General features: G+C 47.3%; 1 protein-coding gene across 3 annotated transcripts in view; it reads left to right on the top strand.

Annotated features, from left to right (window-relative positions):
- Positions 1–13,380, top strand: part of IFT46 (intraflagellar transport 46) — an 87,796-nt gene that overhangs the window by 72,864 nt on the left and 1,552 nt on the right. For all 3 annotated transcript variants that reach the window (XM_073566489.1, XM_073566488.1, XM_073566487.1), the window contains exon 11: positions 4,970–5,055. In XM_073566489.1, coding sequence (XP_073422590.1) covers positions 4,970–5,055 — 86 coding nt within the window. The remainder of the gene's footprint in view (positions 1–4,969; positions 5,056–13,380) is intronic.

Below are 13,380 nucleotides of genomic sequence, written 5' to 3'. Positions count from 1 at the left end.
GATGTCCCCCCTGGGACAATGTAATAAAATAATTTATAAAAAATCGCTAAATAAATTGAAGAAAAAAAAAATTTCCCTAATTCATTTTTTGAAAATAATAAAAAAAAAAACAATAAAAGTACACATATTTGGTATCGCCGCGTCCGTAACAACCTGCCCTATAAAACTGTCCCACTCGTTAACCACTTTATTGAAACCCTAAAAAATAAAAAAAAAAGCAAAAAATAAAGCTTTATCATCATACCGCCGAACAAAAAGTGCAATATCTTGCGATCAAAAAGACAGATATAAATATCCATGGTACCGCTGAAAACATCATCTTGTCCCGCAAAAAACGAACCGCCACACAGCATCGTCAGCGAAAAAATAAAAAAGTTATAGCTCGCAGAATAAAGCGATGCAAAAATAATTATTTTTTATATAAAATTGTTTTCATTGCATAAAAGCGCCAAAACATAAAAAAACTACATAAATGAGGTATCGCTGTAACCATACTGACCCGTAGAATAAAACCACTTTATCAGTTTTACCGCACGCGGAACGGTGTAAACGCACCCCCCCCAAAAGAAATTCATGAAACGCTGGTTTTTGTTCATCCTGCGACCCAAAAACCAGAATAAAAAGCGATCAAAAAATGTCACGTGCCCGAATATGGTACCAATAAAAACGTCAACTCGTCCCGCAAAAAATAAGACCTCACATGATTCGGTGGGTCAAAATATGAAAAAATTATAGCTCTCAAAACGTGGTGATGCATAAACTATTTTTACAATAAAAAGCGTCTTTTAGCGTGTGACCGCTTCCAAAAATAAAAACCGCCATAAATAGTAAATCAGACCCCCCGTTATCACCCCCTTAGTTAGGGAAAAATAATACAATTAAAAAAAAGTATTTATTTCCATTTTCCCATTAGGGCTAGGGTTAGGGTTAGAGGTGTGTTGGGTTTAGGGTTGGAGTTAGAATTGGGGGTTTCCACTGTTTTGGCACATCAGGGGCTTTCCAAACATGACATGGCGTCCGATCTCAATTCCAGCCAAAAAAGTCAAATGGCGCTGCTTCCCTTCCAAGCTCTGCCATTACCCCAAATAGTGGTTTACCCCCACATATGGGGTATCAGCGTACTCAGGACAAATTGCACAATAACTTTTGGGGTCCTGTTACTCTTGGGAAAATAACAATTGGGGGTGAAAAGATAATTTTTGTGGAAAAAATATGATTTTTTAATTGTATGGCTGTACGTTATAAACTTCTGTGAAGCCCTTGGGGGTTCAAAGTGCTCACCACATAGATAAGTTCCTTGGGGGGTCTAGTTTCCAAAATGGGGTTACTTGTGGGGGGTTTCCACTGTTTAGGCACATCAGGAGCTCTCCAAACTTGACATGGCATCCGATCTGAATTCCAGCCAATTTTGCAGTGAAAAAGTCAAACGGCGCTCCTTCCCTTCCGAGCTCTGCCATGCACCCAAACAGTGGTTCCCCCCCACATATCAGGTATCGGCGTACTCAGGACAAATTGCACAATAACTTTTCCAGTCCAATTTCTCCTGTTACCCTTGGTAAAATGAAAAAATTGAACCTGAAGTAATTTTTTTTGTGAAAAAATGTTAAAATTAAATGTTCATTTTTTTTTAACATTCAAAAAATTCCTGTGAAGCACCTGAAGGGTTAATAAACTTCTTGAATCTGGTTTTGAGCACCTTGAGGGGTGCAGTTTTTAGAATGGTGTCACTTTTGGGTATTTTCTATCATATAGACCCCTCAAAGTGACTTCAAATGTGGTGTGGTCCTTAAAAATAAAATGGTGTTGTAAAAATGAGAAATCGCTGGTCAACTTTTAACCCTTATAACTTCCTAACAAAAATAAATTTTGGTTCCCAAATTGTGCTGATGTAAAGTAAACATGGGGGAAATGTTACTTATGAAGTTTTTTGAGTGCCATATCTCTGTGATTTAAGAGCATAAAAATTCAAAGTGGGAAAATTTTCGCCAAATTTCCGTTTTTTTAAAAAATAAACGCAAGTTATATGAATGAAATTTTACCACTAACATGAAGTACATTATGTCACGAGAAAACAGTGTCAGAATCACCGGGATCCATGGAAGCGTTCCAGAATTATTACCTCATAAAGGGACAGTGGTCAGAATTGTAAAAATTGGCCCGGGTACTAACATGCAAACCACCCTTAGGAGTAAAGGGGTTAGTATTCCCCTTAGGGGACTTAATGCCACAATCGGCTGATCCACTTGGGATTTACATATCGGACCTTCAGCACTGGTGTGTGTAGCTAAAATCACGATCTCCTATGAACTCCAGCTAAATACAGACTTTCACATGAGGATTGTAATGACAGGTATGGGGGTCTTCAGCAGACCCCTGGCTGTTAAGGCAACCCACTGGCGCCCCACAATCACGTCACGGTAGCGTAGAATGACTCGCCCGCCTGCCGGCTTGTGTTAAATGACGCTCTCAGAGATTGACCGTGGGATTTAATCGTTTAGCAGCCGTGGGCAGAGATCTGCTCCACTGGCGGATGTTAAGGGCACGTGTTGCATGATTAAATCAGTGTGCAAGCCCACGTCAAAGTTAGGGACACAATTTTGAGGTACATATACGTCAAAAATCATGAAGGGGTTAAAGGACGCCAAACCGTTTTTTTTTAGAGACTGTTTACAGTTGTGTTTAAAAGTTTACATACCCCGGCAGAATTTTTGCTTTCTTGGCCTTTTTTCAGAGAATATGAATAACACCAAAACGTTTTCTCCACTCATGGTTAATGGTTGGATGAAGCCATTTATTGTCAAACTACTGTGTTTTCTCTTTTTTAAATCATAATGGCAACCCAAAACATCCAAATGACCCTGATCAAAAGTTCACATACCCTGGTGATTTGGGCCTGATAACATGCACAGAAGTTGACACAAATGGGTTTGAATGGCTACTAAAAGTAACATCCTCACCTGTGACCTGTTTGCTTGTAATCAGTGTGTGTGTGCATAAAAGCCGAGTGCGTTTCTGGGATCCAGACAAACTCTTGCATCTTTCTTCCAGCCACTGACGTTTCTGGATTGTGAGTCATGGGTAAAGCAAAATAATTGTCAACGGATCTATGGGAAAAAAGTAGTTAAACTGTATAAAACAGGAAAGGGATACAAAAAGATATCCAAGGAATTGATAATGCCAGTCAGCAGTGTTCAAACTGTGATTAACAAATGGAAAATCGGGGGCTCTGTAAAAACAAAACCACTGTCAGGTAGACCGACAAAAATTTCATCCACAACTACCAGGAAAATTGTTTGGGATGCAAAGAAACACCCACAAATAACATCAGATGAAATACTGGACACTCTAAAATCTAGCGGTGTGGCTGTTTTAAGATGCACAATAAGGAGGCGCTTGAAGAAAAATGGGCTGCATGGTCGAGTCACCAGAAGAAAGCCATTACTGCGCAAATGCTATAAAGTATCTCGCCTACAATACGCAAAACAGCACAGAGACAAGCCTCAAAACTTCTGAAAGAAGGTAATTTGGAGTGATGAGACCAAAATTGAACTTTTTGGCCAAAACCATATACGTTACATTTGGAGAGAGGTCAACAAGGCTTACGATGAAAGGAACACCATTCCTACTGTAAAGCATGAAGGTGGATCGCTGATGTTTTGGGGATGTGTGAGCTACAAAGGCACAGGAAACTTGGTCAGAATTGAAGAAAAGATGAATGCAGCTCGTTTTCAGCAAATACTGGAGGCAAATTTGCAGTTATCAGCTGCGAAGCTGCGCATGGGACGTACTTGGGCATTCCAACATGACAACGATCCAAAACACAAGGCCAAGTCAACCTGTCATTGGCTACAGCAGAACAAAGTGAAGGTTCTGGAGTGGCCATCTCAGTCTCCTGACCTCAATATCATTGAGCCACTCTGGGGAGATCTCAAGCGCGCAGTTCATGCTAGACAGCCCAGTAATTCACCGGAACTGGAGGCTTTTTGCCAAGAACAGTGGGCAGCTTTACCATCTGAGAAAATAAAGAACCTCATCCACAACTGCAATAAAAGACTTCAAGCTGTCATTGATGTTATAGCGTGCAATACACAATATTAGGAAATGGGGTAGGTAAACTTTTGATCAGGGTTATTTGGATGTTTTGGGTTGTCATTATGATTTAAAAAGCCAAAACACAGTAGTTTGACAATAAAATGCTTCACCCAACCACTAACCATGAGTGGAGGAAAAGTTTTGGTGTTATCATTCATATTTTCTGAAAGAAAGGCCAAGAATGCAAAAATTCTGCCGGGGTATGTAAACTTTTGAACACAACTGTATAGTGATATAAGGCTGTGTGCACACGCTGCGGAAAAGGTGCGGATTCATCCGCGCGGATTTTGTACAATCCGCAGGTGAAACCGCAGGTCAAAAGACCTGCGGTTTTACCTGCGGATTGCTCTGCGGTTTTGCCCTGCGGTTTTTCATCTCCTCAATGGAGGAGATGGCAAACCGCAGCGGAATCCGCAGAAAGAATTGACATGTCAATTCTTTCTGCGGATTGAAAACCGCAGATAATCCGCGCGGAAAATTCCGCACCGTCTGCACTGCGGTTTTTGAGTCCCATAGGGAATCATTGTACTGTACACCGCAGCAGAAACTGCTGCGGGTCCGCAGCGGCCAAAACCGCTGCGGAACCGCAGCAAAATCCGCAGCGTGTGCACACAGCCTAAAGCTGCGCCCACGGCTTTTCTTTTTCGTTCTTTTCCTTTGCTCTCTTGAATAATACTTTCTTGTGTAGAAATATATAGTAGAAATGATGTCTCTCTGTTCTTCATTCCTTCGGACCGGTCAGTCTTGTACAGGCTGCAGTGATTTTTAATGAATGTTCACATTGAAAGTCCCCATTTTCTGGATGATCTAACCTGTTGGACAGTGCTCCAAGTGATACTTTATGATGTTTGAACCTTCCCCCATCCTCTCTTTTTAGCTATGCTGGACATCCCTGTCTACAAGAGTCGAATCCAGTCATTACATGTTCTGTTCTCCCTGTATTCAGAGTTTAGGAACTCCCAGGTAAGTACACAATCACTACTGACTGCAGATACCACACAAGGTCCTCTGTATCCAGATAATAGCTGTGGTTAGCTTCTTCTAAAGACCTCAAACCAATCTGCGTGGGCATTGTCAGGGTCTTGATCGCTTGTTCTTTTCCAATTATTTTCTTTCCTTCAATAAATCTTCTACTTTCCATTGTACATTCTTGTACTTGTAACCCTTCTACCCATTTTTAAGTGGGGCATCTGTGAACACAAATTTAGTTTATATATACGATTAACTTGGGTATAATTAGGTTTAATAAAAGTAAAGCTGTAAATAATTTACATCTATTATCTTGCACAAATCTGGAGCTCCAGCCTTTGACCTCTGTGCTGGAGTCACCATTCTGCAGGTTTCAGAGCTCGTATCATTAAAGAGGTTTTCCCACTAACAGAGTTAATTTTAAAATTAATTTTAATCAATAGATCTTGGAATAATAATAATTTCCACAATTGGATGTGTATAAATAAAATGTTCCTGTGCTGAGATAATCTTATAAATGTGCCCCAGCTGTGACTATGTTCCTGTACGGTCAGACACAGTCATTACACAGTACACAGCATGTATAAGATTATCTCAGCACAGGAACATTTTATTTATACACATCCAATTATGGAAATTATTATTCCAAGATCTCTTGATTAAAATGAACTTTGTTTTTGGGAAAACCCCTTAGCTGTCCTTGCTGCTCTGTGTCTGCCTAAGGCTTTGTAGTGGTGGTTTATGCCTTTGGAAATAGAGACTTTGAGATGCCGAGTTTTGTACGGTGTCTGGTGTGGACACGCAGTGAGTTAGCCCAGAGATAGCCGATGTATCGAAAATGTAGATGTTTTTTCAATAGTCCCAAATGTAAGTCTGCGTTCTAAAGAATACCTTTATCCAGAACCAAAGCACATAAATGTTTTTCTGCTCTTTTGAACTCTTTGCATTATACGTATTTATTTCCCATACACAATGCAGAGCATGCAGGACTGTACAGGACTCGGCATTTCAAAGTCTATATTTCCAAGAATGTAAATCGCCACTAAAATGCCACACACACACAACACACACAGGACATGATTCACAGAAAACTTATAAGACAAATTGCTTTTATATTTACTTATATCTCAGTGTGATAAAAAGAGCGAACTAAAATAATGTCCCAAGTCTTCTCCCCCTGATGAACCTTGTTTGGACTGGCAATATAGGGGGGGAAACGTGTAAGAATGGGGTACCTACCTTTCTAAGATAAGTGTTACATCCATATATTGTTTTGTTGATACACAAGTGCTTCTAAAAGGATCCATGGTGCTGCTGGGGACGTGATGCTATTGTGCTTCTGGGACCATGCATTTTTATATACATGAGTGTCTGATATATGATGATTTTTTTCTGCCTTTATGTTTTTTGAAGAAATCTTTCTCTAATTTAAGAGATAGGCTCCTCTATGATACAAACTCCCTGTGACTTGGGACATTATTTTGGTTATCTCTTCTCTTTATCACACTGAAATATAAGTAAATATAAAGGCCTATAAAAGACATACCTATATAAGCATTATCACCATCTTGATATAAAGGCTCATGAAAGATATACAGTTGTGCTCAAAAGGTTACATACCCCTGCAGAATTTTTGCTTTCTTGGCCTTTTTTCAGAAAATATGAATGATAACACCAAAACATTTTCTCCTTCGTCTCATTGGGGGACACAGAGACTGTGGGTGTGTGCTTCTGCCGTCTGGAGGCCGACACTAAGTGTACAAAAAAAGAGTTAGCTCCTCCTCCGCCGCATACACCCTCGCCCCTAGGCCGGGCGTAACTCAGTTTTTGCTTAGTGTCTGATGGAGGCACACGCAGTCTGGAGCTCCAGACTAGATTTTTTTTTTTTTTTTTTCTTTCCTTTTTTTCTATGAAGATAAGACAGGGGCGACGGATCCTATAGAGAGGATCCGATCTCCCCAAATCATCAACGGGCGACCACGTGTGAGTAACCCTCCACGTGTCCTCTCCCGCACCGAGGGACACATCTGGGACTTTTTGCCAGACAACTATTTTTTAAAAGAGGGGCAACGCGTCCTGATAAGAGGATTCGGTTTCCCCATAACTTCATCAGGCGAGCACGTGTGAGCAGAACCAGGGGTCAGCCTCCACGTTGTTCCTCTCCTACAACAACAATGTATGGAGGCCCCTTCCACCCCCTGGTAGTGAGTCCAGGGGCTGAATTGGAGGCGCAGGTACAGGGGGAAGAAGCCGGTACCAGAAGGAAGTGGGACCCTTCCGAAACCCCCCCCCCCCCCCCCCCCCCGGGGATGGAGCCCACGGCGGATAGCCCTGCTCACCTTTAATATTTGGGGGATCCGCTCCTGGAGCGCACCGCAAGTTTGCCAGTGTGTAATGGTAGCCAGAGTGGCGTTGCAACCGGACGCCGCACTCCGGAGTGCGGCCGGAAGCCCGCCGGCGGCCGCGGCCCCGCTGCAGGAGGAGGTCCGTGACTATCGCGCGAGGCCGCGCGCCGACTTCCGGTGGTAGCCGGAAGTCCCGCCCACTGACGTCGGGGAGACGCGCTGTATAGGAGCAGGAGGCCTGGGGCTCAAGAGGTGGAAAACGGCGGGCGCACAGGTCCCGGAGAGGAGACTTCCGCCCCACCACCTCGCGTCCACGCATCCGGAGCTTCCCGGGGTACTTCAAACAGGAGTGGGACCCTGCCGGTGGGTGAGTGTAACTCCGTTTGGAGAACCGCACTGGTTGTCAGGGAAGGGGTTTCCCTCCTCCTCCTTCTCCCTGCCTTCAGCCTGTGCAAGTATGTCTGCCAAAGGGAAAGCTCACTCTTTCCTTTACGCGGTTTGCGTGTCCTGTGGGGTCAGGCTGCCAAAGGCACAGGCGGGTAAATATTGTGAAGCCTGCGGGTCGGAGCGCGCCCAGGAGCCCCCCACTGTTTCTGAACCCAGGGGTCAGGACCCCCCGGAATGGGCGGTGTCCTTATCGCAATCTATGCTGTCCCTCACAAGGGCAATTGAATCCCTTCAGGGCCCGGGCAGGAACAAGGATGGTGGTCTGCCAGCGGAAGAGAGCTCGTCCTCGTCTCAGGACCCTCCAACCATTAGAGGTCGCTCCAGTACCAGGCAAGCTCATATCAAAAGGGCTCGTTCCCCGTCGGCCGGGCCCTCCGGGGCTTCGGCGGCGGGTATTAGGGCATCCCGTTCCCCGTCGCTGAGCTCAGGGAGCGATCAGGATGAAGGAGAGGGGGAGGAGGCCTGGAATCTAGAAAGCCTGGGGTTCCAGGACTCGGTGGACAGTCTCATTGAGGCAGTCAACCACACATTAGAGATCGAGGACGAGGTGCCCACAGCCTCAGGTCACAAGGTCTCTTTCAAGAAATCCAGGCGACCACATAGAAGGTTTGCCACGCATCCGGAGTTTGAGGAGCTAGTCCAGAAACATAGAGAACACCCGGATAAGCGTTTTGCAATGCAAAAAGCGCTGCAAGCAAAGTATCCGTTTCCTCCTGAGCTCCATAAGGGTTGGGTAGAGTCGCCAGTAGTGGACCCACCGGTATCACGTTTAGCATCAAGATCGCTATTGTCGATACCCAGTGTTTCTTCTATAAAGGACCCAACTGATCGCCTCATGGACGGGCTTGCCCGCTCGGTATATGAGGCAGCAGGGTCGGCTCTGGCCCCCTCCTTTGCGGCAACTTGGGTGGCTAAAGCCATGGTTTCGTGGGGGGACGCTCTGTATAAGGCCCTCCAAGACAGGGATCTGCCCGCGGAGGTCTTGGAGGTGGCAAATCAGATATCAGGAGCGAGTGATTATCTTGTCAGCGCTTCTCTGGACGCGGCCGAGTGTTCGGCCGTTGCGGCAGCGAATGCGATCGCCATTAGGCGTGCATTATGGCTGAGGCTGTGGAAAGCGGATTCTATCTCTAAAAAATCCTTAACCTCATTGCCTTTTCAGGGCAATCGGCTGTTCGGTGAGAAGCTGGACAAGCTTATCTCAGAAGCCACAGGGGGGAAAAGTAGTTTCCTCCCGCAGCAGAGAAGTTGCCCGGCATTCAGGCAAACGCAGAGGCGTTTTCGACCTTTTCGTAGCCCCTGGGGGGGGACTTCGGCCAGGGCATACTCCTCCGCAAACGATGGCCAGAGTAGGGAAAAGCAACCCTCTTACAGGGCCAATCCGCTGGGTAGAGGCCGAGGCCGTTTGCCCAGAGCGAGGGGGGCCAGGTCCCAAAAACCTCCAGCTAAATGACTGGAGGCGCTCCGTACCTACGGACGACAGAGTGGGCGGACGCCTACTAGGGTTCAGCCACGTTTGGGTCGCAGTGACACGCGACACTTGGGTGGCAGAACTAATATCGTCCGGGTACAAGATAGAGTTTGTCGGACGGCCACCACAGCGATTCTTCCGTTCCCGACTTTCCAAGACAGATTCGCAGGCGGAGAGTTTGTTACAGGCTATAAAGACGCTACAGCGCAAAGGGGTCATCGCCCCAGTGCCGCAGGGCGAAGAGTCGCAGGGGTTTTACTCCAATCTGTTTTCGGTCCCCAAAAAAGACGGGACTGTGAGGCCAGTACTGGATCTAAAGATCCTGAACAGATTCATCAGGGTCAGGCGATTCCGGATGGAGTCCCTCCGCTCGATCATTGCAGCCATGGATCCAGGGGAATTCCTAGCCTCGATCGATGTGCAGGATGCATATCTGCATATTCCGATATTTCCCCCACACCAGAGGTTCCTGCGTTTTGCGATCGGAGGACGTCATTTCCAATTTGTGGCTCTGCCCTTCGGCTTAGCCACTGCCCCCAGAGTCTTTACAAAGATAATGGCGGTGGTTATGGCCATCCTGCATGCACGGGGCATATCGGTGTTACCTTACCTGGACGACCTGTTGGTAAAAGGGCCGTCGTTTCAGGAGTGCCAGGACAATGTCAGTATCACTCTGGATACCCTGGCCCGTCTGGGCTGGTTGATCAATCGGAGCAAGTCGTCCTTGGTTCCAGCCCAAAAAATCGTGTTCCTAGGCATGATTTTCGACACCTCCCGGGGGCTGGTGATCCTCCCTCAGGACAAGGCGCAAAAAATCAAGCAAGGGGTACGGAACCTTCTACAGCCGGGCACCAGATCCATCCGGTACGGCATGAGTGTGTTGGGCAGAATGGTGGCGGCGATGGAAGCAATTCCGTTTGCCCAGTTCCATCTCCGTCCGCTTCAGCATGCGCTCTTGACAGCATGGGACCGGAGGCTGCTGTCTCTCAGTCATCGGTGCAAGTTGTCTCCGCTGGTACGAGGTTCACTCCGGTGGTGGACTCGCGACTCGTCTCTGGTCCAGGGGAAGCCCTTTCCCCCGGAACAATGGTTGGTGGTGACGACCGATGCAAGCCTGCAAGGTTGGGGAGCAGTTTTCCAGAGTCACATAGCTCAGGGGCGGTGGTCCGTTCAGGAGATAGTTCTCCCGATCAACATTCTGGAGATACGGGCAATACGATTGGCCCTGCAACATTTCCAGTGTTTCCTGAGACACCGGCCGGTGCGCATCCAGTCGGACAATGCTACAGCAGTAGCATATGTCAACCATCAAGGGGGCACGCGCAGCCAGGCAGCCATGCGCGAGGTCGGACTGGTACTGCGTTGGGCAGAGAAGAACTGCGTGGTAATTTCAGCGGTGCACATTCCAGGAGTCGAAAACTGGGCGGCAGATTTTCTCAGCCGACAGGGGGTCGCGGCAGGGGAATGGTCCCTGCACCCCGAGATCTTTCAGCAGATCTGCCAACGGTGGGGGACACCAGACGTGGACCTTATGGCATCCAGAGAGAATGCCAAAGTACAAAGGTTTGTCGCTCGATCCCTCGATCCGCAGGCAATCGCAGCAGACGCTCTGGTGCTCCCGTGGAGCCAGTTTCGTCTCCCGTACTTGTTCCCCCCGCTGCCGCTGCTTCCAAGAGTTATCAGGAAAATAAGGAGAGAGAAGGTTCCAGCAATTCTGCTGGCCCCAGACTGGCCCCGGCGGGCCTGGTATGCAGATCTGGACCAACTAGTGGTGGACGTACCCTGGCGTCTTCCAGACCGGCCGGACTTACTGTCCCAAGGCCCGATCTGCCATCCGAACTTAGGGGCCCTGTGTTTGACGGCGTGGCCATTGAATCTTGGCTGTTAACACAGGCAGGATTCAGGCGCGATGTGGCGGCCACGATGGTGAGTGCCCGAAAGCCTTCCTCGGCGAGAGTATATCATCGAACTTGGGAAGTTTTTTTCCGTTGGTGTAGGGATCGTGAAGTGGCTCCTCTGGTTTTTTCGATCCCCAACGTACTGGCTTTTCTACAGGCAGGGCTGGACGCAGGGTTGGCTCCGAGTTCGCTCAGAACGCAAATCTCGGCCCTGTCGGTGCTTTTCCAACGAAAAGTCGCTTCCGTCTGGCAGGTTAGGACGTTTATGCAGGGGGTCGCACATTTAGTACCCCCCTATAAGGCGCCGACGGAATCATGGGACCTGAACTTGGTGCTCAGGGTCCTTCAGGAGGCTCCTTTCGAACCATTGCAAGAGGTCTCCTTACCTTACCTGTCCAGAAAGGTCGTTTTTCTAGTAGCTATAACGTCTATTAGGCGGGTTTCGGAATTGGCGGCCTTATCTTGTAAACCGCCGTTCCTGACCTTTTATAAAGATAAGGTAGTTTTAAGGCCAGCTCCTCCCTTCTTGCCGAAGGTTGTGTCTGCATTTCATATCAACGAAGACATTGTCTTACCCTCGTTTTGCCCGGCACCGGTGCACAGGGTAGAGAAGGCTTTGCACACCCTGGATCTGGTAAGAGCTCTTAGAAGGTATGTGACAAGGACAGCGCCATTCCGCCAGACAGACTCTCTATTCGTGGTTCCAGAGGGGCGGCGGAAGGGGCTCGCTGCGTCCAGAGCGACTTTGGCCAGATGGGTTCGCCTGACGGTCCAAGAAGCTTATCAAATCAGTGGCACGCCGGTTCCGGCAGGGATCAAGGCTCACTCGGCACGGGCAGTGGGTGCCTCATGGGCACTGCGACACCAGGCTTCAGCGGAGCAGGTATGCAAAGCAGCTACCTGGTCCAGTTTGCATACGTTTGTCAAACATTATAACGTACATACCCAGGCATCCTCGGATGCAAGCCTGGGAAGAAAGATTCTCCAGGCAGCAGTTGCGCACCTCTAATCAGGGGCGCAAATTAGCATGGATTGGGTGAGCTAAGATCCCGCCCAGAGGACTGCTTTAGAACGTCCCACAGTCTCTGTGTCCCCCAATGAGACGAAGGAGAAACATGGATTTTTGTGAGTACTCACCGTAAAATCCTTTTCTCCGAGACGCTCATTGGGGGACACAGCACCCACCCTATCAGCCAGTTGGCATTTACTTATTTTGAGTTATACAAATCCTTGTACAAAGTTTAGGGTGGCCCCCTTTTTCAGACATATAGTTTCTTGCCTGAGTTTAAGGCGCGTTCTCCTACTGCTTATGCACTGAACTGAGTTACGCCCGGCCTAGGGGCGAGGGTGTATGCGGCGGAGGAGGAGCTAACTCTTTTTTTGTACACTTAGTGTCGGCCTCCAGACGGCAGAAGCACACACCCACAGTCTCTGTGTCCCCCAATGAGCGTCTCGGAGAAAAGGATTTTACGGTGAGTACTCACAAAAATCCATGTTTCCCCACTCATGGTTAGTGGTTGGGTGAAGCATTTTATTGTCAAACTACTGTATTTTCTCTTTTTAAATCAAAATGACAACCCAAAATATCGAAATGACCCTAATCAAAAAGTTCACATACCCCATTTCTTAATACAATGTATTGCCCCTTCTAACATCAATGACAGCTTGCAGTCTTTTGTGGTAGTTGTGGATGAGGTTCTTAATTTTCTCAGATGGTAAAGTTGCCCACTATTCTTGGCAAAAACCCTCCAGTTCCTGTTCTTGGGCTGTCTAGCATGAACTGCGCGCTTGAAATCTCCCCAGAGTGGCTCAATGATATTGAGGTCAGGAGACTGAGATGGCCACTCCAGAGTCTTCACTTTGTTCAGCTGTAGCTAATGACAGGTCGACTTGGCCTTGTGTTTTGGATCTTTGTCATGTTGGAATGTCCAAGTATGTCCCATACACAGCTTCCGGGCGGATGAGTGCAAATTTGCCTCCAGTATTTGCTGATAACTTGCTGCATTCATCCGTCCTTCCCCTTTGACCAAGTTTCCTGTGCCTTTGTAGCTTACACCTCCCCAAAACATCAGTGATCCACCTCCGTGCTTTACAGTAGGAATGGTGTTCCTTTCATCATAGGCCTTGTTGACCTCTCTCCAAATGTAACGTTTATAGT

The sequence above is a fragment of the Dendrobates tinctorius genome, unplaced genomic scaffold (assembly GCF_039654945.1).
Source record: "Dendrobates tinctorius isolate UK_male_01 unplaced genomic scaffold, ASM3965494v1 ptg000018l, whole genome shotgun sequence".
Classification (NCBI taxonomy): Eukaryota; Metazoa; Chordata; class Amphibia; order Anura; family Dendrobatidae; genus Dendrobates; species Dendrobates tinctorius.
Note: the sequence above shows the minus strand (reverse complement) of the source record. Positions and strands in the feature narration are given on the sequence as shown.